Genomic DNA, 25,912 nt, shown 5'->3' with positions numbered 1-25,912 from the left:
AATCCTAGCCTCTGGGACGCCAAGACGGTGGATTACTTGAGATCAGAAGTTCAAGACCAGCCTGGCCAACACACAAAAATACAAAAAGTTAGCTAAGCATGGTAGGCACGCCTGTAATCTCAGCTACTTGGGACGCTGAGGCAGGAGAATCACTTGAATCTGAGAGGCGGAAGCTGCAGTGAGCCAAGATCATGCCATTACACTCCTGCACTCCAGCCTGGGTGACAGTGCAAGATTACAGTTGACCAAAAAACAAAACAAAACAAAAACCCAAACCATGTAAGTGGAATACTGCATATCATTTCTAGAAAGTTCAAAAAAGAGGCCAGGTGCAGTGGCTCACGCCTGTAATCCCAGCACTTTGGGAGGCTGAGGCGGGTGGATCACAAGGTCAGGAGATCAAGACCATCTTGGCTAACACGGTGAAACCCCATCTCTACTAAAAATACAAAAAAATTAGCCGGGTGTGGTGGTGGGCGCCTATAGTCCCAGCTACTTGGGAGGCTGAGGCAGGAGAATGGCGTGAACCCAGGAGGCGGAGCTTGCAGTAAGCCGAGATTGCGCCACTGCACTCCAGCCTGGGCGACAGAGCGAGACTCTTGTCTCAAAAAAAAAAAAAAAAAAGGGGTCAAGAAATAATTATTACAGGGAAACATGGATTTGTGAAATCTTTTAACAGGATGAAGATGCTCCAGAGGAGTGTAATGAATGACTCAATATCCCTGAAAGGGCAACAGGGGAATTCATCTAGTGTATAAGTAGGAGAAATTAGCTTAAGATAAAATAAGGTTCTTCTTTCCTTTCAGAGTAACAAGAGAAAAGAACGGATATGTATTAGTGAGGTGCCTGGATGGCACATGCAGGAAACACTCACTTTAATGATGTTGTCAGGAGCTCTGTTCATGTTGAGGTTCTTGATTCTCACTGTCAGTTGGCGGGCAGTCTTGCAGGTTAGAAGGTACTTGCTGATTAGAGGGTTAAGAAACTCAGTCCCTTCAAAATGCTTCAGTCCTAAAGCTAACAAACTGAGAAAGGAGCAATGACACTAAATCTCACTTCACAGTCCTTCCTTCTAAAGGGCCTCCCCAGACTAACACATTTTACAATCTACTTTTTCTTATTTTTTCTTAAGACAAGGTCTCACTCTGTTAACTGGGCTGGAGTGCAGTGACACAATCGCAGCCAACCGTAGCCGTTACTTCCTAAACTGAAGCGATTCTCCAGTCTCAGCCTCCCAAAGTGCTGGGATTACAAGCATGAGCCCATGGCGTGTGGCCCAATCTACTTTTTCATTTTTTCAGACAGGATCTTGCTCTGTTGTCCAGGCTGGAGAGCAGTGGCATGATTACAGTGCACTGCAGCCTTGAATGCCTGGGTTCAATCGATTCTCGCACTTCAGCCTCCCGAGTATCTGTGGCCATAAACGTTTGCTAGCATGCCTTGCTAATGTTTTCTTTCATTATTTGCAGAGACCAGTTCTCACTTTGTTGCCCAGGCTGATCTTGAACTCCTGGCCTCCAGTGATCCTCCTGCCTCGGCCTCCCAAAGGGCCAGTATTACAGGTGTCAGCCACCATGGCTGGCCAATCTACTTTTTTGACAACTAATTCTTGCACAGGCTGGTGACTACTCAGTAGAAAATTTCAGGTATTTAGTGAGCAGTGATTAAATACTATGAATAAGAATCAAATAGTTCACAATTAAGTAGGAGCAAGAGAAACTAGTCATAAATCATTAATAAACGTCAGATCATGATGAGCTGTATATTAACAATACAAAGGAAGTTCAAAGAGAATACATGGGAAGGAAAATGATCCTAATAAAACAAATATAAAATGAATAATAAGTACCCTGTCAGACAAATTAAACTGGCACCAATACTATTCTCTAACATAACATATACAATCATGGTTACATATATACATATTTGCTGATAACAGTGTGTCAATACACACGAAGAGCCATAAAAATGTTCACAATCTAGCTGGGCGCAGTGGCTCATGCCTGTAATCCCAGGACTTTGGGAGGCCAGGAGTGGGTGGATCATTTGAGGTCAGGAGATCAAGAGCAGCCTGGGCAACAGAGACCCTCACCTGCACACAAAAAATTACCCAGGTATAGTGGCACACGCCTGTGGTCCCAGCTACTCCATGGAAGCTGAAGCAGGAGGATCTCTCGATCCCAGGAGTTCAAGGCTGCAGTGAGCTGTGATTGCAACACTGCACTCCAGCCTGGGTAAAAGAGTAAGATCTTGTCTCTAAATAAGTAACACGAAAAGTGAACCTCCTGCCTTGACCTTTCAAAGTGCTGGGATTACAGGTGGGAGCCAACACGTCCGGTCTAAAACAATTTAAAAATGTGTGTGACATCCCCCAAAAAGCAGTATTTGGCACAAATAAGCACGTCCTAGAGGAATCTGCTCATCTATACTGTTCTTCCTTTTGTCTTTTGTGTCCATGTTTTATTATACAAATCTTACTTTCCCTAAACTCCTCAAAGGAACTATGTCTTCTCCTTGGGATATTCTGCTGTTTTGATCCCCCAGAGTAAACACTTACTTGTCCTCAGCTTTGGTGAAGAGGATCTTATCCTGGGGATTCTTTGCCTTCAGGGAACACACTGGAAGTAACTCTGGGTACATGAAAACCTTGCTTGTGGCCAGGATCCAAGCCACTTGCTTTGGCAAACAGGGAAATTCATTGGCTATAAGAAAATAAATCTCGGATAAATCAGCTTCTAGGAAAAAAGAGGGCTTCAAAAAGCCTGTGAATGCATTTCTGCATTTAGGTAGAGCTGTCCTTATCTAACCTGATTCCCTCCCATCTGCCCACCACTCCCCAAAGAGTTTCCACAGTCTTTCTTCAACTAACATTAAGTCTAAAGGGAGTTCCATTCAAGGGCTATAAAAGTTGACTCTCTTATTCTCTCTTTTTTTTTTTTAAGATGGAGTCTGGCTCTGTCACTCAGGTTGGAGTGCGTGGCGCAATCTCGGCTCACTACAAGCTCTGCCTCCCAGGTTCACGTCATTCTCCTGCCTCAGCCTTCTGAGTAGCTAGGACTACAGGTGCCTGCCACCACGCCCAGCTGATTTTTTGTTATTTTTAGTAGAGACAGGGTTTCACTGTAGACAGGATGGTCTCGATCTCCTGACCTTGTGATCCGACTGTCTCAGCCTCCCAAAGTGCTGGATTACAGGTGTGAGCCACTGAGCCCCACCTCTCTTACTCCTTCTTATGTGTAACACTTTATTCACAAAGTAAAACAAACACTTAAAAAGTACCTAGTAATACCTGTCACATAGTGTATGCTCAAAAATGTTTTACGTCCTTTCTCCTTTAAATCTTTGAAGGATAATAGACCTTCAACAATGCTTTTTTTCTTCCAGGATAAAATTCTAGGCCAGGCATGCTGGCTCATGCCTGTAATCCCAGCACTTTGGGAGGCCGAGGCAGGGGGATCACCTGAGGTCAGGAATTCAAGACCAGCCTGGCCAACATAGTGAAACCCCATTTCTACTAAAAATGCAAAAATTAGCCAGGCATGTTGGCACGCACCTATAATTCCAGCTACTCGAGAGGCTGAGGCAGGAGAATTGTTTGAATTTGGGAGGCAGAGGTTGTAGTGAGCCGAGATCACCTCACTGCACTCCAGCCTGAGTGACAGAGCGAGACCCCATCTTAAAAAAAAAAAAAAAAAAAAACACAAAAAAGATTCCAACTTCTTTAATCTCCCTCACAAATCTGGTATTCCAAATTTTACTTTTATTTGATTCTTACTTAACTTTCATTAAGTTCTCCCAGATTCCTCCTGAGGTTGGGAACAAAAGAACCATAAAAGGAATGAGACAATTCAGTCTCATTCATTTCTCTCTCCCTCTCTCAGTCTCTCACTTTCAGGAACCTCTGCATTTCTAAGACAAAACTACTATATCCATATTTCTCCTTCCCTAAGTGTTATTTTTATATCCCCAGAAGAAAGCAACAGGTCAATAGATGTGTAAGATAATACTATAATTTGGTATTAAATCACATTTTCATTACCATTTTGTATCACTTAATATAGCTATTAAAGTAGTTTGGGATCTGTGTCTATGATATAGTACACTTAAATTCAACTATATTCAATTTAATGATAAGACTCAGGGATTTAAAATAGAATCCAAAGACAAACCCAAATCCAGAACAAACCACAAGTAATTTGCTAAATCAGCAAACAAATCAGAAGCAAATATTTGCTTAAGCAAACAGCAAATATTTTCCAAAAAATACTAAACCAATGCAAGCTAGAATCTAAACTGGCAAATTTTTAAAAAATACTGAATATGGCAAATGTACAATCTCTAACATGCCTAACTTGCAAGACAACATTTCATTCAGAATGGAGACATCACCTATGATAGAATCATTATGGTAAATCAAGTTAGTTGATCTTAATGAAGAGAGTAAAAAGCTAAACATGACCAACTTTACCACCTGACTTTCATCTTTACCAGGCCCCAGTTTATTTTGATCTGACTCCTGATACCCCTCAGATTGCTGCAGTCTAATTCTTAGCACTGAGCCTCATATCTCTACCTCCCATATTCCTATACTGTCCACTGCCTCCATGCCTTACCCAGGCCTAGAGATTATCATGTAATTCTAGAACTCAGATAATGAGTACGAAGGGAGGATAAAAGAGAGAAGGAAGAAATTACAAATGTCCTGTGTCCTCCATTCCTAGGCAAGTATCCTAGGAAGTTATCTATGGGATAAGATTCCACCACCTCTCACCACAAGTAAAAACTTAAAGCTGACACATCTGTCTCCTACCAGTCTTCTTGACAGTTTTATGAGGGCTGCAGTCAATGCTGACATGTGTGCTGAAGTCTTCAATAAGCTGCATAGCTCCCATCAAGTTACAGGGTTGGAACAGGGTCTGAAACTTGGGGTTGTACTGATGGTGAAGGGCGATGGAGCTTTGAGCAAAGGTTCCCAGCTCTTTCTGGGAAAACAGGACACAAGGAAGATCTAAGACAATTCCAGACAATTAATACCAGTAGCCTTCAGAATCTAAATGAGAAGCTGACCTTTCTACTACAGGATAAAAACAGGTAAAAATCATCATGAAGTCTTTCACAATAAACTACTCTGTTAAGATTACGCATGAGTTCTCAAATATTCAGGGATTATATTCTTGTTTTATTTTTAAACTGTTTATCACTAAGGAATACATGGTCTAGCTCCCGAGCTAGAATTAAGAGGCTCAAGAATGAGGACTATTACTTTAATTTATTTACTTTGAGACAAGGTCTCGCTCTGCCCCTCAGGCTGGAGTGCAGTGGCATGATCTCAGCTCACTGCAACCTCCTTCTCCCAGGCTCAAGCCATCCTCCCACTGCTGTCTCCTGAGAAGCTGGGACTATAGGCATACACCTCCACACATAGCTAATTGTTGTATTTTTTGTAGAGACAGGGTTTCGTCATGTTGAGCAGGCTGATTTCGCACTCCTGGGCTTGCAATCTGCCTGACTCGGCCTCTCATAGTACTGCGATTACAGGGATGAGCCACCTCACCCAACCAGGACATTACTTTTAAAACTGTTGTCTTTTGGTCTCAGAATAATGCCTACAACCAAGTACTCCTCATCCTCCTCTGAATACAGTAAGAGATGAAGACATCCTGTTGATCACCAAGTAAGTTTTAGAGTACTAGCAAATGTATTCTTCAAACTCCAAAGACGACTTGTTGAAAAAGCTGAGAGTATTATCATTACCTGTCCAAAAGTCTGAGGCAACTTTTATGAGGTAAAATTTGGTTTTGTTTTTGTGAGACAGATTCCCACTTTGTTACCCAGGCTGGAGTGATGTATAATCATAGCTCAATGTCCCAGGCTCAAGTGATCCTCCTACCTCAGTCTCCCAAGTTGCTGGGACTACAGGCACTCGGCACTATCCCCAGCTAATTTTTTGTTTGTAAGTTTTTTTGTAGAGATGGGGTCTTACTATGTTGCCCAGGCTGGTCTCAAACTCCTGGGCTCAAGCAATCCTCCCGCCTTGACCTACCAAAGTGCTGGGACTACAGGCATGAGACATCACACCTGGCCAAATTTCAAATTTAAAAGCTCAAAATACCTCAAAACGTCATGAGCAAAACTAGCTCTACACATAAAACACTAATATTGAGCGTAATTAATGGATAATGAATTCAACACCTACATGTGTATTTACTTTACTATTTAATTTTTTTTAAAAAAGAACACAGACCGGGTCTTACTATGTTGCCCAGGCTGTTCTTCAACCCCTGGGCTCAAGTGATCCTATCACCTCAGCCTCCCAAAGGCTGGAATTACAGGCGTGAGCCACTAAGCCCAGCCTCAACATCTATGAAACAAATAGCAGTACCAAAAACCTAAGAAGTCAGGGTGGATCTAAAGATGAGGAAGAGGACCCAATAAAAATATCAGGACAGGCCACAGTGACTCATGGCTTTAATCCCAGTACTTTGGGAGGCCGAGGTGGGCAGATCACTTGAGGTCAGGAGTTCTAGACCAGCCTGGCCAACATGGCAAATCCTGTCTCTACTAAAAATACAAAAAAAAATTACCCAGGCGTGGTGGTGCCTGCCTATAGTCCTAGCTACTTGGGAGGCTGAGGCAGAAGAATCACTTGAACCTGGAGGCAGGGGTTGTAGTGAACTGAGATTGTGCCACTGCACTCCATCCTGGGTGAAAGAGCGAGACCCTGTCTCAAAAAAAAAAAAAAAAGAAAAAATTGAATACACTCTTTGTTCTTTCATGTGAATCAGTGGCTTATCTTCACTCAGCAAACATAAGAAACCATAGCAATCAAAAATACCCAAGAGAGAAGAATAACTGTGAGAAATAACCTGCCAAGCTAATTTTATATTCTAGTCTATAGAATTACAGCAATTTGGAAACTTACAAGACATATCCTGGTGCTACTGGCCTCCGGATTGAGACTGGGGTTGCAGGTGGCAAGAAGGTGGATTTGTGTCAAGAGCTGAACATGCTGGGGAGAGAAAGAAAATAATACAGTGATACGTTATGACACTGCCGTTTCAGAAGCCCAGAGAGATTTTTTTTTTCCCCTGGAGACAGAGTCTTGCTCTGTGTGACAGAGCAGCTTGGAGTGCAGTGGTGCAACCATGACTCAATGCCCTCTCAACCTCCTATGCTCAAGCAATCCTTCCACTTCAGCCTCCTAAGTAGCTGGGACCACACTGCCTGGCTATTTTATTATTATTATTATTTTTTAGACAAGAGTCTCACACTGACTTCTGGGCTGGAGTACAGTGGCATGATCTCGGCTCATGGTAACCTATGCCTCCCAGGTTCAAGTGATTCTCTTGCCTCAGCCTCCCGAGTAGTTAGGATTACAGGCGTCTGCTGCTACACCCAGCTAATTTTTTGTCTTAGTAGAGATGGGGTTTCACCATGTTGGCCAGACTTGCTTCGAACACTTGACCTCATGATTCACCTCCCCTGGCCTCCCAAAGTGCTGGGATTACAGGTGTGAGCCATTGTGCCCAGTCTTATTTTTATTTTTTGTAGAGACAGGGTCTCACTCTGTTGTCCAGGCTGCTTTTGAATTCCCCAGCTCAAGCAATCCTCCCACCTCAGCCTCCCAAAATGCTGGGATTACAGGTGTAAGCCACTGCACCCAGCCCCTAGGGAGGCATTAACCACAAGATGTTTGCAACTTTATGACACGTATTTTGCTTTCTGGAAAAAGTATAAGAACAACATAGGATCTTGGCATAAATTTCTCAGACATGTTCCCTCAAACAAAATGACAGAACCACAGGGAGTTTAGCCTCAAAACAGAGGAATTGAGATTACAAAAGGAAAAGGCCGGGCGCAGTGACTCATGCCTGTAATCCTAGCACTTTGGGAGGCCGAGGCAGGTGGATCACGAGGTCAGGAGATCGAGACCATCCTGGCTAACACAGTGAAACCCCGTCTCTACTAAAAATACAAAAAATTAGCCGGGCATGGTGGCGGGTGCCTGTAGCCTCAGTTATTCGGGAGGCTGAGGCAAGAGAATGGCGTGAACCCGGGAAGAAGAGCTTTCAGTAAGCTGAGATCGAGTCATTGCACCCCAGCCTGGGCAACAGAGCGAGACTCCATCTCAAAAAAAAAAAAAGAAAAGAAAAAGAAAAAGGAAAAGGAAAAACACTTTCAGAATAGATTACTGAGGACCCTTTGAAATCTGTAATTCCGAATACCATTAGGGTCCTTATGTGCTCTCCTCCCTGAGCCACAGGATATGAACATGATGACTTCTCAAGCTTCTAACTGTTGTGAAGATACTACAGTTTTAATAGGTAGTAAGGTAACTATCTCTGACATTTACAAAGTTGTTAATTTTGGATTATACCAAAGCCTCAGAGTTAGGCCTTGGTATAATTCAATATTAACATGACCAAGGAAAGTGTTACCTGCTGCATCTGCTGCTGGAGTCTCTTCCTCTGTGCTGGGTCCAGAATCAGGGTCTGATGAACTTCCTTACACTGGGGTTTAACCTCCTCTACCTCCTTCTGCTGTTTGGCTGAAGATTTCTTCATCTTCAGCTGTTCAAATAGTTCCTTTGCTATCTGATGTTGTTCACTTAGTAGGTTGGCCAGTAGTTCCTCAAACCTATCCCAAACAGGGGGATGACTGAATGTGAGTGTTTTCCTAGGTTCACAACACATCCAATTCTTTCCAATGACGAGCAAACAGCCTGAACAATTTTCATTCCCTACTAATCCCCCCATTTCACTTTAGCCAACAGTCAAACTCCCAGCCTTATACAAATCTTTTCCCCGAGTAGTTAGCATGCATGAAGTATGATTCTGTATTACACTCCATGCCGTTCCTCTACAATTCCTCTTCCAAATAATATACGAATGAAGAAAAAAAACAAACATCTAGGGACAGAGAAATATATGGGTAAGAAAGCAGCCAAGGAGCTGGTGGGAACTCATCATTCTCATTTCCTCTCTCATGTACTTGTTACTCTCATCCCAGGTCCAGCTTGTCCCATTATCCTATCCACTCAGGCTGCACTGCCTTGCTATCTTAACAAGTCAAAGACTTTCTAGCATGAAGCAGAAAAGGATATACCAAAATAACTGAAGTACACAGTAGTTCAAACCAACAGAAGCGAGAAGTTAGTTCAAATACTACCCTACTGCTATCCATGAAGGCTATCTTCTTTTGGCCCTTTCAATTCCTCTTCCAAGGTTCCTAACCCTAACTTCCCACTCCTACTCTCCTGAAAGACTATTTGCAGGGCTGGAGCAAAAATTCAAATACCTAGCATGTCAGTTCTATGTATGATTACTGTACCTTTTCTATGTTTACATAGAAAGAAATAAAGGGAGGATAAGATACCTAAGTGATTAAGCACATGCTGATACCCTATGCAACAGGATAAGATCTGCTGAAGTAGCTGTAACAAGCAGGTTATCATATTTCAAGGAATCCCCTACATTACATTACAGCAATAATTAAATGGTAACGTTTTTCAATAGTTTTTGCAGATAAAGATTACCTTTGAGTAAGTTTTCTTTTATAGTATTTACTGTGGGTTTGGGTAGCAGAGTAAAAACCTAAAGACTGTGGGACTGTCTATACAATCTTTACTGACAACTGAAAATTTGAACATTTGTGCTACCACCACTGAAGGAACAAAAGAGCAGAAGCATAAGAAAGGAGAAAATGGAAACATAGCCTGCACTTAGTTTTAATAAATATTATTTAGATAACTGATAACGGAAGCCCCAGAGATTTTGTTTTGACTATCTTTTTCTCCTCTCTCTTCCTCATTGTGTTTTAAGATTTTTTTTTTTTTTTTTTTTTTTTTTGAGACAGAGTCTCGCTCTGTCTCCCAGGCTGGAGTGCAGTGGCCGGATCTCAGCTCACTGCAAGCTCCGCCTCCCGGGTTTATGCCATTCTCCTGCCTCAGCCTCCCCAGTAGCTGGGACTACAGGCGCCCGCCACCTCGCCCTGCTAGTTTTTTGTATTTTTTAGTAGAGACGGGGTTTCACCATGTTAGCCAGGATGGTCTCGATCTCCTGACCTCGTGATCTGCCCGTCTCGGCCTCCCAAAGTGCTGGGATTACAGGCTTGAGCCACCGCGCCCGGCCCTTAAGATGTTTTTACTATCTATGGACTTACAGAATCCAGGATTTCTAGTTAAAGATTAAAACAGGTTTGTATTTGCAATCAAAAGAGAAGCAGCAGCGGCCCAAGTACAGTCATGTGCCACATAATGTTTGAGTCAATAATGAACCACATATTCAGAGGCTGCTCCATAAGATTACAGTACCTTTTCTATGTTTACATACATACGTACTCACCGTTGTGTTACAACTGCCTACAGTGTTTAGTACAGTACAGTAACACGCTGTACAGGTTTGTAGCCTGGGAGCAATAGGTACGCAGTAGGTTAAACCATTTAGGTTTATGTAAGTACATTCTACGAAGTTTACACAATGATGAATCATTTAATACATAATGACGAATCGTTTAATGATAGATTTCACAGAGGGTATGACCATGAGATGATATATGACTATATTCCATTGAATACCAGAAGGTAACTGAATTCTAACAGGAATTTTAAATTAGTTCTACACTTTCCAAATTTTAAGAAGTTATAAAGAGTTGATCAGCGAAACCAAAATGTTTATTAATCAAATCCCATTATACATTCCCAGGATGAATGGTTCCATTCTGCTATACCAGAATTTTGTTCTATGAACTATAAATTAAAATAATGGGTCAAATACTGACTTAGCAATCTTAAGGTTTTTGATGTAGTTGTATTGTTATATTTGTTGTAATGGAGAATGACTAGTAAGTCTAGTTTTTAGACATTGGTTGGCATATCTTATCTTTTTTCACTAAACTGGAAAATCCTTAAAGGTTTAGCTTTCAGATGGATCTCAAACTCTCTGCTTAGTAATGCTGTTAAGTTATAACACAGGACTAATTAGAGGGTCTATTCTCTTTGCTTTGTTCCACTTACGGCACAAAATGCATCCTGACCTGTTGCCATCCACCTAATGATTATATGCTGTTACAATAGAATAAAGTGCAGATGCAAATCCACCAGAAAATGAAAAAATTAAAGCCTCTACTTTCTGGATGCTGTAACTCAAGTGCCAACTTCAGGCAAAAAGGTCAGCACATACGTTTCAGACTCCTTACTGCAGGTGCTTCAGGGTTTGCTCCACTAATGCCTAGGTGACTAACAAAGTTTCAGTCACATTTAGCAGATATTAATGGCACATAAAAAGAACGAAAGGGACAGACTCGATATTATAATATCGGGTAGTTTGTGTGTCTGGCCACATAAATTCCTACATACCTCTCCAGCACCACTCAACTGGAGAAGTGGATATGGATGCCAGCTACTGTTTTTTCTCCCTTCCCAAACAGATACAGCTGGGCCTACAGCTGCACTGCCCCATACCAAGGAGACTTCACTTGACACCTAACTCCTGACAGGACTCTGCATCCTTACCTCAGTAACAGAAGCTGGTTGGGGATGAAAAATTGTTAACTGCAACTTCTGAAAACCTTTTCAGAAATAAACTATTTCTCTATTCCAAATCTCAAGATCTTTCAACTAGCCTACCGTAGAGCTTGAGGAGTGTTAAAGTTAGGTCGAGGCTCAGCCACACGCTCCTCCTCTTCTGGGCCGTCATCTTCCATGTTGGAGAATCCCATCTCATCTTGGAACTGTGGGCAAAGGGAAGGGAGGGTTTTCCTGGGGAATGGGCTTCTCAATGTTGCTCCAGTATTGGGAAAGAAAAGTGAAAAGTATAAACAAGACTTTAATAATGCTGGCACCCAGAAAGAGCCTACATCAGAACCTTTCTTACTTCAGGACTCCCACAAACCCACATTTGGAAGGACTATTATGCCGGGAAAGAAGTCACTCAACCAGTCACCTTGTATCAGTATGGACAGAGCTAGAGTAACTCAAAATGATCAATCTCTTCAGAAATATCTTTTCAGACAAAATTATGGAAAAGGTAATTATTTGTGTGCAAAATACTTTAGTTGGCAATCTTTAAGGACACACCAAATGACAGTAGGGGAAGTCATCAAAAGTTTTCAAGGGACCAGATATGCTGGCTCACACCTATAATTCCAGCACTTTGGGAGGTCGAGGCAGGAAGATTACTTGAGCCTGTGAGTTCCAGAACATAGCGAGACCCTGTCTCTACAAAAAAGCAAAAGAATTAGCTGGGCCTGTAGGTGCGTGCCTGTAGTCCCAGCTACTCAGGAGACTTAGATGAGAGAATTGCTTGAGCCCTGGAGGTCAAGGCTGCTGTGAGCTGAGATTTCACCACTGTATTCTCCACAGCCTGGGTGACAGAGCAAGACTTTTGCTCAAAAAAAAAAAAAAAAAAAAGGCTTCAAGGAAAATTTTAATAACAATAACCTACATGTGGATAATCAAGAGTCTAGTAGTTAGCAAATGTCCCTTGTCATTATATTCTTTCCCAGGCAGACTAAAAGGAGAATTGGTTTAGTCCCTCTTCTAGAGGGAGCATCACAGAGACCAAAGGACACATTTTGTTGGAGAACCAATTTACAATCCCATGTTCTCACTTGAGGATCACTACTCACAGTTTCAAACAGATCTTCCATCAGTTCATTTGCTTCCTTTTCTGCAAAAAAGCCAAACAGCATGTTGTTCGTATAAATTAGATTCATTTTACAATAAGGAGGAATTCCACGTAGACAATGTATGACATTTTCAACAAGGCATCTGACAAATTCTTCATATTTATCCTTATTCTTTTTTGAGACAGGGTCTCACTATGTCACCTAGGCTAGAGGGCAGTGGCTTGATCTTGGCTCACTGCAATCTCTGCTTCCCAGGCTCAAGCAATGTTCCCACTTCAACCCTCCAAGTAGCTGGGATCACAGGAGTGTGCTGCCATGCCCAGCTAATTCTTCTATATTTTGTAGAGATGGGTTTTCCCCATGTTGTCCAAGCTGGTCTTGAACTCCTGAGCTCCAGTGATCCATCCACCTTGGTTTCTCAAAGTGCTGGGGTTACAGGCTTGAGCCACAACGCCCGGCTATCCTTAATTCATTTGTTCAAAAACATTTATTGAGTACTTGCTATGTTTCAATCCCTGTTTTAGATGCTTGGGATATATGAGAGAATGAGAGAGAGAGAGAGAGAGTTCTAATTTCATGAAGCTTAAATTCTAATAGGAAGACGACAAAAGAAAATGTGAGCTAGATGATTCTTTTTTTTTTTTTTTTTGAGATGGAGTTTTGCTCTTGTTGCCCAGGCTGGAGTGCAATGGCACAATTTCAGCTCACTGCAACCTCCGTCTCCCGGGTTCAAGCAATTCTCCTGCCTCAGTCTCCCAACTAGCTGGGATTACAGGCATGCACCACCACGCCCAGCTAATTTTGCATTTTTAGTAGAGATGGGGTTTCTCCATCTTGGTCACACTGGTCTTGAACTCCTGACCTCAGGTGATCCACCCGCCTTGGCCTCCCAAAGTGCTGGGATTATAGGCGTGAGCCACCACGTCTGGCCCGATGATTTTATAAGTAGATGGCCTATCCAAACCGTCACAATGCTGAATGGAATCAAGAGACAATGCTGAATGGAATCAGCCTGGGCAAAATGTCAACATATCTCTAAAAAAAAATTTATTTGGGCTTGGTCGCACACGCCTATAGTCCCAGATACTTGAGAGGCTGAGGTGAGAGAATCTCTTGATTCCTAGAGGCAGAGGTTGCAGTGAGCCAAGACCGTGCCACTGCATTCCAGCCCAGGCGACAGAGCAAGACACTGTCTCAAAAAAAAAAAAAGAGAGAGAGAGTCAGAGACGAGTTTCCAACAGTGTTTCATAGGGCCCTATCTTTGGACCTGACCTATTTAAGAACTCCATCAGTGAGTTAGAAGACCAAGAGAACATACTTAACAAATCTGTAGATGATGTAAAGCTGTAGAGCTGAAAGGGACTGCCAATGCAATTGATGGAAAATTCAAAATTACATTTTCTCAAATCAACTGGATGCAACACGAGGATAAATTTAAAGTTCTACGTTGAGGATTATTATTATTATTATTATTATTTTTAATAGAGCCAGGGACTTGCTATGTTGCCCAGGCTGGTCTCGAACTCCTGGGCTCCAGTGATCCTCCCACCTCATCCTCCCAAAGTGCTGGGATTACAGACGTGAGCCACCCCCCTTGGCAAGATCTTATATGTGTATTCAAGATACTACACGACTCATTAAGTCTCTAGATGAAAACCAGAATCTCTAAATATAGTTTGACAGTGCCCAATGACAGACTAAATGAGAAATTAGGAAGCAGCTTGATCTTTACTTCCTCAGAGATCTTTGTTCTGAGTTCTGACTCTTGTTCTATAAATTTTCAAGGTTGAAATGATTATCATGTTAATGGGTAAAGAACTTCAAATCTTTGGATATTTCTTTTTTTTTTTTAACTTTTATTCATTTGTTTTACCTTATGTGTTCCTCTACAATGGATATCTAGGAAGGTAATGACCATTCTAGCCATCTAGCATTCTGGTTCTTGATATCATGTAAAATGAGCGTTCTGATCTCTGACACACAAAGCCATTTAGAAGATAAAAAACAGACATTTTTTCAACAATCATTTTACTTTTGTCTCTACATCTACATACTCTACATGTTAGAGTTTTTGTTTTTGTTTTTTTGAGACGGAGTCTCGCTCTGTTGCCCAGGATAGGGTGCAGTGGTGCAATCTCAGCTCACTGCAACCTCTGCTTCCCAGGTTCAAGTGATTCTCCTGCCGCAGGCTTCCTGAGTAGCTGGGATTACAGGCACCTACCACAACACCTGGATAATTTTTTGTATTTTTAGTAGAGACAGGGTTTCATCATGTTGGCCATGTTGGTCTCCAACTCCTGACCTCAGGTGATCCACCCGCCTCAGCCTCCCAAAGTGCAGGGATTACAGGCATGAGCCACCGTGCCCAGCCGAGTACTTTGATTCTTAAAGGAGGATTTAATCCCCTGATATCCCAAAGGACAAACTATCCAGTGGAATTCCTGGCGAAAACAAAGGCACATAGTGTCTTTTCCTCAGAGGAAAGACATTTTTGTCAACAGAAGAATTTTGCTCTTCTGGGCGTGGTGGCTCACACCTGTAATCCTAGCACTTTGGGAGGCTGAGCGTGGTGGATCACCTGAGGTCAGGAGTTCAAGACCAGCCTGGCCAACCTGGTGAAACCCCATCTCTACTAAAAATACAAAATTAGCCAAGCGTGGTGGCTAACGCTTGTAATCCCAGCTACTCGGGAGGCTGAGGCAGGAGAATTGCTTGAACCCGGGAGTCGGAGATTGTAGTGAGCCGAGATTGCGCCATTGCACACCAGCTTGAGCGGAAAGAGTAAAACTCCATCTCAAAACAAAAACAAAAACAAAAAAAATTGATTTGCTCTACCAGAAAAATAATTATATTTCAGGAATTCCTTCAGGAATCCTATACCAGTACTGAAAGATCCTAGATTGGAAAATGAAAATGCCCAAATTATTAAGTCCTGAGATAGAGGAGCAGGGATCTTGTTTTGTCCATTACTGTATCTTAGTACCTAGAATAGTGCTTGGCACATAATAAGCACTAAATACATACATGGCAGTCTTGTTTCTGAACCAAAATAAGGTGGTTTAATGAAAGAGATGGGTTTGGCCAGGTGCGGGGGCTCACACCTGTAATCTCAGCACTTTGTGAGGCCAAGGCAGGTGGATTACTTGAGGTCAGGAGTACGAGACCAGCCTGGCTACTGGCCAACATTGTGAAAGCCTGTCTCTACTAAAAATACAAAAATTAGCCAGGCGTGGTAGTGCGTGCCTATAAACCCAGCTGTCAAGAGACTGAGGCAGGAGAATCACTTGAATCCAGGTGGCAGAGGCTACAGTGAGTCGAGATCATGCCACTGCATTTCAAACTGAGCTAGAGAGCAAGACTCCGTCTCAAAAAAAAGAGAGAAAAGAGATGGTTGGTCCTACTTTAAAGTACACTGGACTTCTAAAACACAAGTGAAATACTGATCAGCTTTAAAAAGAGAACTGTCATAACTACCTCAATTTAGTTCCAAGACTTAGGCGTCGCCACCAAGGTAACATTAACACAGTAAGAAGGCTATTCCAGTTTATTTTGGAGAAAATCTTTGATTTGGTAAGCAGGTAAAAATTTTGGCTGGGCATGCTGGCTCAGGCCTGTAATCCCAGCAAACTGGGAGGCTGAGACAGGAAGACGGCTTGAGGCCAGGAGTTCGAGACCAGATTGATCTACATAGCAAGACCTGGGCCAGGTGCAGTGGCTCACTTCTGTAATTCCAGCACTTTGGAAGGCCGAGGTGGGTGGACGACTTGAGGTTAGGAGTTCGTGACCAGCCTGGCCAACGTGGTGAAACCCTGTCTCAACTAAAAATACAAAAATCAGCAGGGCGTGTTGGCATCCCAGCTATTTGGGAAGCTGAGGCAGGATAATCACTTGAACCTGGGAGGTGGAGGTTGCAAGATTGCGCCACTGTACTCCAGCCAGGCGACAAGAGTGAAACTCCCAAAAACAAAAACAAAACCATAGCAAGACCTAATCGCTATTAAAAAAAATAAACTATATAAATATACATGCACATATATACAGACTACACACACATATCACATGTACGTTTTGAGAAAAATAACACCATGAACCTACTACCCGTTAAAAGTTTAGAGAAAATACTAAACTTCACAAATTTACATAGCATTCTTACACAGGGGCCATGTCAATAGAGAGAAAGGACTAACAGACCATTTTTCCTAAAACTTCTCCATTATCTCACTGAATCCTATAATCTGTCCTATTAAAACACCTTTTTGAATTTCGTGCTCTTTTTGTGTGTGTGTGTGTGAGACAGAGTGTTGCTCTGATGCCCAGGCTGGAGTGCAGTGGTGTGATCTCAGCTCACTGCAACTTCCCCGTCCCAGTTCAAGCAATTCTTGGTTCCCTAGTAGCTGGGACTACAGGTGCACTCCAACACATGCGGCTAATTTTTTGTATTTTAGTAGAGACGGGGTTTCACCATGTTGCCCAGGCTGGTCTTGAACTTCTGAGCTCAGACAATCCGCTCACCTCATCCACCCAAAGTGGTAGGATTACAGGCATGAGCCACCCCACCTGACCAATTTCTTGTTCTTTTAAAAGTACAGTAATTATTTTTAATTTCTAGTACTCAATTAATGGGTAGTCTGTCAAATAGCTACTGGATTTTACATCAGGAGGGCTTCCTACATGTATGTATACCCCAAAATGACATTAAGACCTTTTTACATAAACTCACTGTGGAAATATATCCCAAAACAGGTAAGGAATACAAATGATGTTTGCTTTCTTTTCAAACCAACAGTTCCTTTATACAAAAACACCAGCTGATACAAAACATATTTTTTTAAAGTACAAAGTTCCATACAGAGTGTAAACACTTTACGGTTATTCCTAAGAATAAGTAGTGACAAAAAGTCTTTGCAACAGGGTTATAAAATTTAAACTTCTAGGAATATGTTTCCCTCTTCCTTGTCCTTTTGAGAGCTGCCACCATCATACAATTCACATCATCTCTCCAACCACAGAAAAGTAGCATCTCTTAAAGCACAGAGACCATATATTAATCTTTGTGTCTCCTGCATAGGCTTAACTCAGTGTTTGTTATAACTAAGCTAAACTCCAAGACAGGAGCTTCAGATCACCTCAGGCCCAATCCAAAACTGAAAAAAAGGCGCTTCTCAGAGTTTGAGAACAAAAAGATACTGACAAAGAACAAAGCCATAGATACTTGTGCTACATTAGCTTCCCCTTTTACCAAATACAGAATTGTTTACTAACACTGCAGAAATAAGTTTGCAGACGATAAAAAGAATACATAAAAAACATAGATCCTAAAGTTCTACTGTCAACATGTTCAAATACTATCATAGACTCCTTCACCTTAAACTCATACTAACATCCACACACCCAAACAAAGAAAATGAAAGGTTTTCAAATGAGACCTAAATATAAATTGGCTCTATTTCATTACACTTTAAGTTCCTAAAATCATATGTATAAATCATGTGATTGTGCTTATGCTCATCTTCTAACTTGAGGGCCCAGTGTCTTTCATCAGATTCTCAGAAGGATAAATGACCCCCCCCAAAACTTTTAAGAACCACTAATCTAGCCTATCAAGAAACATCCCATTTTCCAGAAGAATACAGTTAAGTTGGCTTAGTTCATGCATTCTTCCCTCATATTCACAGAGGAGATTCTTACTATATGAAATCAATTTTTCAAAGGATTTCTTCAGCCCAGCCAAGTTCCAACATCCACAGGTACATATATTAACAATCACCAGAACCCAAAAACAGTTCTCTCATTTTAATTCCACACTGCTCACTCAGTATCTACCACTGTCAAAACAATTCCCCTCATATTGCATCCAAGCTATTTACAGAGACACCTTGATTATCCTCACCCCAAGGCATGGACGATTTATTGAACAGGCAGTCAACAAATATTTGTTGAATGAATGAAAAAGGATCCTTCCTCCCACAGATTTCAAGTTAAGCTGTCAGCACCCATGCAGCTGCTCTGGTAGAAGTTAAGCCGTGAAAGCCTTCTCTCCCTCACACATACAATCTCAAGTGTCAGAAATGCTCTGCTTCCCCCATAAACAAAATAAGATAGCCATGGATATGCATTTCATACAGGTCAGACTGGGCAAGGACATCTACTTTCCACATACATATCTGACACCATCGGCCTCCTCCAAATACAATCCAACCAGTCATATGTGCTCCTATCTTTTCAACATACTCAGATTTGCCGACAAAGACTTCCTGAGGCACCATGGTATGCTGAATATACTGCTGCAGTAGTAGTGAAAATATGGGAGTTACAGTCTCAACTTTGTCACCAATTTAACATGCGGCCTTGGAGAAGTTCTCTCCTTATGCCTAAATTAACTATTTTGTAAAATGGAAGAAAGTATCCTACCATTTTCACAGATTTAGTATCACAAAGAAATTGAAAGCGCTTTCTTATTGTATTGTAAACTATTACTATAAACCCGCGACAACAAATAAGGCCACCCATTCTTTACAGCTTTGTAGCAATGATTCTGTTAAAGATATTTTGGGCCTTCACATTTACACAACTCACTCTAACCAAAGGCACAAACTATTCTTAAGACCACAACTGGCTATGCCAAGTTTCTCCCCTCCATGACCTCACAGACACATGCTGTATAGAACACTACCATTGCCACTCTTTCCCAACAAGTAACTAGGGGCTCCCAATTCCTAAAATACACACACATATCAACCTGCAAGGAACCTCCCAACATTTATTCAAGAAATAAGCTAACTTATAAGGGGAACTCCATTACACTTACACAAATAAAGGCAAACTCTTCCGGAAACACTTTCCATCCTCGCATACACACACCAACACAGCCGCTACACATCAACAGACCATCTGTCTTCTAGACCAAAAACACCTCTTTCCATGGAAAAACTAATCAGTGACATTTATTAAACTTACAACACTGAGATCATCCTGCCGTTCCTACGTACCATTCAACGCGGCAGGGACACCACAGACCTTGTCACACAGGTAAACTCCCCTCTCAGGATCGTGTCCTCGACCACTCTTATCCCTTAATTAAACACACACAAACTGGACTATGGGGGAGGCTCCGATCATGCCTACAAACACAAACTAACCTGTCAGGGGCACACACGACTCCGCCTCCACTCGCTTACTTTCCAGCCCCCTCCGGGAGTCCGCCTGTCAGGGACACCCCTTCACCCCGCCTGGAGGGACTTCCCGGTAGGCTCAGGATCCCCCTCCCCGCTCTCCCCTCCCCCATCTTCACCACTAAGCTCTCCCGGAGGTCCAGGTCCGGGAGATGACAGTGGCTCCCAGGAAGTCCAGGATTCGATCGCTGAGAGAATGCTTAGGCCCGAAGGCCTGCCCAAATCGTTCTACTCACCATGTCGGAGGCCGAGGCCGAGAGCGACGAGAGTGCAGGGAAGTGGGGAAGAGGGGGTGGCCGCCAGGCTCCTCCGCTTCCCTGGGTCCACGGCGGATCCCTCCCGCTTGTCAGGAGGCGGCCAGCGGGTAAGCCGACTGGCGGAAATGCGAGAGAGAAGGGAAAGGTGGAGGCTAACGGGGGCAAACTGAGGGGAGGCGGGTCCCGCAACCGAGACTGGGATCGTCTCCCCTCCGCAAAGCGAACCCAAAATGGCGGCGGAGGCAGCAGAGTGGCGGCGGTGGCGGCAGCTGCTCCTCCAGATGGAGGGAGCGAAGGGCGCCTAGAGGCCCCCCAATCTCCCACTCCTCCCTCCTCGCGTTCTTCCCCACCGTCCCCCGCTCCGCCCGACTCCGGCCGCGTAGCGCGCACGCCCGCCCGCAAGCGTACGAGTGTCTACCGGCTAGTCGCTGGCTGCTCCCACCAACCACCACCTTCGGCTGCCCAGCGCGCCAGCCAACCCGTACGCGCTCACCCACGGGAACCTCCTCGCCCAGTCCCCCATTCCCCCTCAGGCCCTGTCAAGCCGCCTCCGGCGCAGACCCTCACGCGTACCTTCAGCGGCGCAAGCCTAAGCCTCTTCCACCTTCTCTTCCCGCTCCCACGGCCACCAACCGCCGCCAAAGCAGCCGCTGCCAGCACCCCCGCAACCCCCAACCATCGCGCGTGCGCCTTCCACAGTCCCCACCGTGGGACTGTTCCATTCCTGTCGGCTGCAGGGGCAGGAGAGGAAGGGGCCGGCAAAGCGAGTCTGGCTTGCCGTTTGACTGGAATTGCCAGGGTGGCGGGCCGAGTCCCACGACAACCTACCTCCCTGGGCTCGTTCCCGCCACGCTGCGGCTCGCCTCCTCCTCCACGGGACCCCGGCGATCGGATGGAGGGCTGCCTAGCGCCCCTCTGCGGGTAGGTAGTTGGAGGCCGCGGCGGCTGCGCGTCGAGTCGTTTCCGGCCGGATGACCCGAGCCTTTTACGCAGTCGCAGGACGGGCGCTTTGGTGCCGGCCTCAGGCAGTGTGTGTCAGTTGTCTGGTCTGGAGAACTAGTCCTCGACTCACGGTAAGGGAGTGGACCGGCACGGGGGATGTATCGCTGAGGGAAAGGAGCGGGACTCCGGACCTCCAGGAGGTAGGGAGTGAGGCCGGTAGGACCGGCGCGCCTCCGTGGGGATTCCTCCCGGGCGCTGCTTTGCCAACCTGGGACCCGAGGAAGATCGGCCTGGTGATCTGCTTGTTGTTAACCCGCCTCGGATTTCTCGAATTTCACACCAGTGTCCATATGCGATTATGTTTGTTTGCCCTTGACGCGCTACTTATGGATAGTACTTCTTCAGCCTCGTTAGATAGCCTGGTTATAGAGGATGAAGAAACCATGTGCTTCTCATTCAGTTCTGGACTCAGTCTCCCTTGTTTTCAGCAAGCTATTTTTCTTAGTTCCTTGTCAAAAAGTGTACATGAAAATTAGGCAACTAAAGGCCGGGCGCGGTGGCTCAAGCCTGTAATCCCAGCACTTTGGGAGGCCGAGACGGGCGGATTACGAGGTCAGGAGATCGAGACCATCCTGGCTAATACGGTGAAACCCCGTCTCTACTAAAAAAATACAAAAAAACTAGCCGGGCGACGAGGCGGGCGCCTGTAGTCCCAGCTACTCGGGAGGCTGAGACAGGAGAATGGCGTGAACCCGGGAGGCGGAGCTTGCAGTGAGCTGAGAGCTGGCCACTGCACTCCAGCCTGGGCGGCAGAGCCAGACTCCATCTCAAAAAAAAAAAAAAAAAAAAAAAAAGAAAATTAGGCAACTCCAAACATGCCTCCAGGGTTGGTGTGTGAAATAATAAGATAGGGCTGGGCGCGGTGGCTCACGCCTGTAATCCCAACACTTTGGGAGGCCGAGGCGGGTGGATCACAAGGTCAAGAGATCGAGACAATCCTGGCCAACATGGTGAAACCCCCGTCTCTACTAAAAATACAAATATTAGCCGGGCGTGGTGGCGGGCGCCTGTAGTCCCAGTTACTCGGGAGGCTGAGGCAGGAGAATTACTTGAACCCGGAAGGCGGGGTTGCAGTAAGTTGAGATTGCACCACTGCACTCCAGCCTGGGCGACAGAGCAAGGCTCTGTCTCAAAAAAAAAAAAAAAGAAACTTTTTTCACTACATCACATTGTTTTCGTAGTAAAATTTCTCATCAGCAGCATAACTGTGTGTCAAAGAAGAAAAGAGCCTTTAATGAAATTGCACTACACCAGTGTACAGGGAGAGTTACTTACATATGGTCTCTGTGTTCAAGTAACTTTCAATAACTATACTGATTAATGAATTGTCAGCTACATATAAGCAAATGAGATAGGATTCTGTTCTTTTGTGACTGTAAGAGCATACCAGAAATTAAAATATATTAAATGCTCAATAAAATGAATGAACAAACTCTGAATTATTTGAACCAACGAAGATAGAATAATGGTTTCCCCAAGGATATTCACTTCTTAATCCCTGAAGCCTGTGAATATGATATGTTACATGACAAGGGAAAAATCGGGATGCAGAGGGAATTAAGGTTGCTAATCAGCTGACATTAAACTAGGGAGATTATCCAGGAGCCAGCGCTCCGCAGTGGCCCTCTTCAGGTTTACTTCTGTAGCTGCCCATGCTTGTGTTCCTTTTCAGAAAGGCAGTAGCTGAAAAGCACAGAAGCTGCCAGCGCCACAGAATTCCCATCAAGCCCTGTTTCTTCACGTTGGAGTACTTGTGGTAATACCTGTAGTAACCTCTTTGAACGCTCCAACAGTGCCTTCTTGTGTGAGATTACGCATTAATATTTAGTTTGGCAGTTCCACTAGTTTGACATCCAGGAGTTTCTTCTCCTTCACTGGTACAGTTGACTCCATCTTGGGGTCCTGGTCTGATATAAACTTTTAAAATGAGGTTTCAGGCTGGGCACAGTGGCTTATGCCTGTAATCCCGACACACTGGACAGCTGAGACAGGAGGATTACTTGAGCCCAGGAGTTAAAGACCAGCCTGGTCAACATAGCAGGACCCCATCTCTACAAAAAATAAGAAAATTTGGCTGGGCCATGGTGGCATGCCCAGGAGTTTGAGGCTACTGTGAGCCGTGATCACACCATTGCACTCCAGCCTGGGCAAGAGAGCGAGACCGTATCTCTAAAATAAAATAAGGTTTAAAATATTAAAAAAATTTTTTTTTAATTTCTATTTTTAGAGACCTGCTCTCACTATGTTGGCTAGGCTAGAGAGTAGCTCCTGTGCTCAAGGGATCCTACCACTGCCTCAGCCTCCTCAGGAGCTGGGACTACAGGTGTGCGGAACTTTTTTTTTTTTTTGAGACGGAGTCTCGCTTTGCCACCCAGGCTGGAGTGCAGTGGCCGGATCTCAGCTCACTGCAAGCTCCGCCTCCCGGGTTCACGCCATTCTCCCGCCTCAGCCTCCGGAGTAGCTGGGACTACAGGCGCCCGCCACCTCGCCCGGCTAGTTTTTTGTATTTTTAGTAGAGACGGGGTTTCACCGTGTTAGCCAGGATGGTCTCGATCTCCTGACCTCGTGATCCACCCGTCTCGGCCTCCCAAAGTGCTGGGATACAGGCTTGAGCCACCGCGCCCGGCCTTTTTTTTTTTTTTTTTTTTTGAGGCGGAGTCTCGCTCTGTCGCCCAGACTGGAGTGCAGTGGCGCCAGTGGCGCAACCTCGGCTCACTGCAAGCTCCGCCTCCCGGGTTCACGCCATTCTCCTGCCTCAGCCTCCCGAGTAGCTGGGACTACAGGCGCCCGCCACCTCGCCCGGCTAGTTTTTTGTATTTTTAGTAGAGACGGGGTTTCACCATGTTAGCCAGGATGGTCTCGATCTCCTGACCTCGTGATCCGCCCGTCTCGGCCTCCCAAAGTGCTGGGATTACAGGCTTGAGCCACCGCGCCCGGCCCTTTTTTTTTTTAAGATAAAATTTACTGGAGTATGGTCAGGGTTTACATTTGACAAGTTATGGCAACTGCTATGTTGTAACAGTCTATAAATGAGTTTTTTATTTAATGAGGGAAGAAATTTGAGATTTTTGTTTGGATACAGGTTGAGTTTTTCTTTTTTTTAATGAAAATGTTTGGGAACAAGTATTTTGGATTTGAGGGTTTTTTTATTTTGGAATATTTCCATTATACTTACTGGGTGAACAACCCAAATATGAAAATATGAAATCTCAAATGTTAGCATGAACACCTTAATAAAGTTAGGACAGTATTTTATAAACATTATTAATATTGCTAATTGTTAACATTAGAAATGAAAATCAAGAAAGGTAATTATCTGCAACATCATCACCCAGAAATACCAATTGTGCTGGTATATTTTTTCCTTTAAGTTTTTATCTTTATGCATCGCCACATCAGAACCATAATGTAAATATACAGTTGGATTGAGGTCAGTACCTCATGGGTGTACTATTGAGCCTTGTAATTCTAGGATGTTAACCCTGGTCATATGTATACACTTAACATGCATTTGTGAAGTTTTTTGAAACTTCTCAAATACAGCCTGGAGTCCAATTTGCTGAAGAGTATCTAGAATATCCACTACCCTAAGAAGCAATCATAGTCCCTTCCATGGTAGTTTAAGTTTTAAATTGTCCACTGTTCTAAGTAGCGTGATGAAATTTTGCACCACCCTGTCCTGGATGTGAATCAACATAACCATGCTGTATGTGCTACCCGTCGGTTAGTCATTGACATCATCTGCTTTTGACATCCAACTGTGGACATTGGCATGACTCAATGATTCAGGATCACCCAAAACAGATGATCTCCCTTAGGCATAGTCAGAAGGTCCAGAAGATTGATAGTAGATGAACACTATATCACATCAGTGAGTGCCTAAGTCACTCACTTTATCTTATCTTGTAAATGTTTTGTCATTTCACATCAACACGAGAAGGATGAGCACAGTTCAATGAGATATTTTGAGAAAGAGACCACATTCACATAACTTTTATTATGGTATGTTGTTCTAGTTGTACTATTTTCTTTCCATCCCCCTGCCCCGCCCCCGCCCCCACCCCCGAGACGGGGTCTCACTCTGTCGCTCAGGCTGGAGTGCAGTTGCTTGCTGCAACCTCAGCTCGCTGCAACCTCCCCTTCCTGGGTTCAAGCAATTTTCCTGCCTCAGCCTCCCCAGTAGCTGGGATTACAGGTGTGCGCCATCATGCCCGGTTAATTTGTTGTATATTTAGCAGAGACGGTTTCACCATATTAGTCAGGCTGGTCTCGAACTTCTGACTTCATGTGATCCACCCACCTCAGCCTCCCGAAATGCTGGGATTACAGGCATGAGCTTCTGTGCCCAGCCCAGTTCTACTATTTTTTTTTTTTTTTGAGACGGAGTCTCGCTCTGTCGCCCAGGCTGGAGTGTAGTGGTGCCATCTCGGCTCACTGCAAGCTCTACCTCCTGGGTTCACGCCATTCTCCTGCCTCAGTCTCCTGAGTAGCTGGGACTACAGGTGCCCACCACCACGCCCAGCTAATTTTTTTTTTTTGTATTTTTAGTAGAGACTGGGTTTCACCGTGTTAGCCAGGATGGTCTTGATCTCCTGACCTCATGATCCGCCTGCCTCGGCCTCCCCAAGTGCTGGGATTACAGGCATGAGCCACTGAGCTCGGCCTGTTCTACTATTTTCTTACTGGCTATTGTTGTTCGTCTCCTACTGTGCAAAATTTATAAATTAAACTTGATTATAGGTATATACCTATAGGAAAAAAATTGTGTGTGTGTGTGTGTGTGTGTGTGTATTTAGTGATCAGTACTCTCTATGATTTTAGGCATCCCCTGGGAGTCCTGCAGTGGCTCTCCCA

At 44.1% G+C, this 25,912-nt stretch overlaps 2 protein-coding genes across 18 annotated transcripts in view; one reads left to right on the top strand and one right to left on the bottom strand.

Annotated features, from left to right (window-relative positions):
• The window catches only part of YY1AP1 (YY1 associated protein 1), a 29,483-nt gene extending 8,491 nt beyond the window's left edge, over positions 1-20,992 (bottom strand). The window contains exons 1-9 of one of the 13 annotated variants that reach the window (XM_033196145.1): positions 20,885-20,992; positions 20,036-20,172; positions 12,628-12,668; positions 11,627-11,730; positions 8,439-8,637; positions 6,923-7,009; positions 4,811-4,982; positions 2,558-2,702; positions 875-1,025 (exon numbers count right to left, since the gene is read on the bottom strand). In XM_033196145.1, coding sequence (XP_033052036.1) covers positions 875-1,025; positions 2,558-2,702; positions 4,811-4,982; positions 6,923-7,009; positions 8,439-8,637; positions 11,627-11,730; positions 12,628-12,648 — 879 coding nt within the window. In that variant the 5' untranslated portion in view covers positions 12,649-12,668; positions 20,036-20,172; positions 20,885-20,992. Of the gene's footprint in view, positions 1-874; positions 1,026-2,557; positions 2,703-4,810; positions 4,983-6,922; positions 7,010-8,438; positions 8,638-11,626; positions 11,787-12,627; positions 12,692-19,766; positions 19,789-20,035; positions 20,173-20,629; positions 20,753-20,884 lie in introns of those variants that run through there. The other 12 variants (XM_033196139.1, XM_033196142.1, XM_033196143.1 and 9 more) reach the window with 12 other exon arrangements.
• A 15-nt stretch (positions 20,993-21,007) lies between these two features.
• Positions 21,008-25,912, top strand: part of DAP3 (death associated protein 3) — a 55,498-nt gene continuing 50,593 nt past the window's right edge. For 2 of the 5 annotated variants that reach the window (XM_033196155.1, XM_033196153.1), the window contains exon 1: positions 21,086-21,198. Coding sequence is in view for 1 of the 5 variants with exons in the window: in XM_033196154.1 (XP_033052045.1) it covers positions 21,028-21,129 (102 nt within the window). In the remaining 4 variants the exon portion in view is untranslated. Of the gene's footprint in view, positions 21,199-25,912 lie in introns of all 5 variants that reach the window. The other 3 variants (XM_033196154.1, XM_033196156.1, XM_033196157.1) reach the window with 3 other exon arrangements.

This window comes from Trachypithecus francoisi, unplaced genomic scaffold, assembly GCF_009764315.1.
Source record: "Trachypithecus francoisi isolate TF-2019V2 unplaced genomic scaffold, Tfra_2.0 Lachesis_group5, whole genome shotgun sequence".
Classification (NCBI taxonomy): Eukaryota; Metazoa; Chordata; class Mammalia; order Primates; family Cercopithecidae; genus Trachypithecus; species Trachypithecus francoisi.
This window is presented reverse-complemented; position numbering and strand designations above follow the sequence as displayed.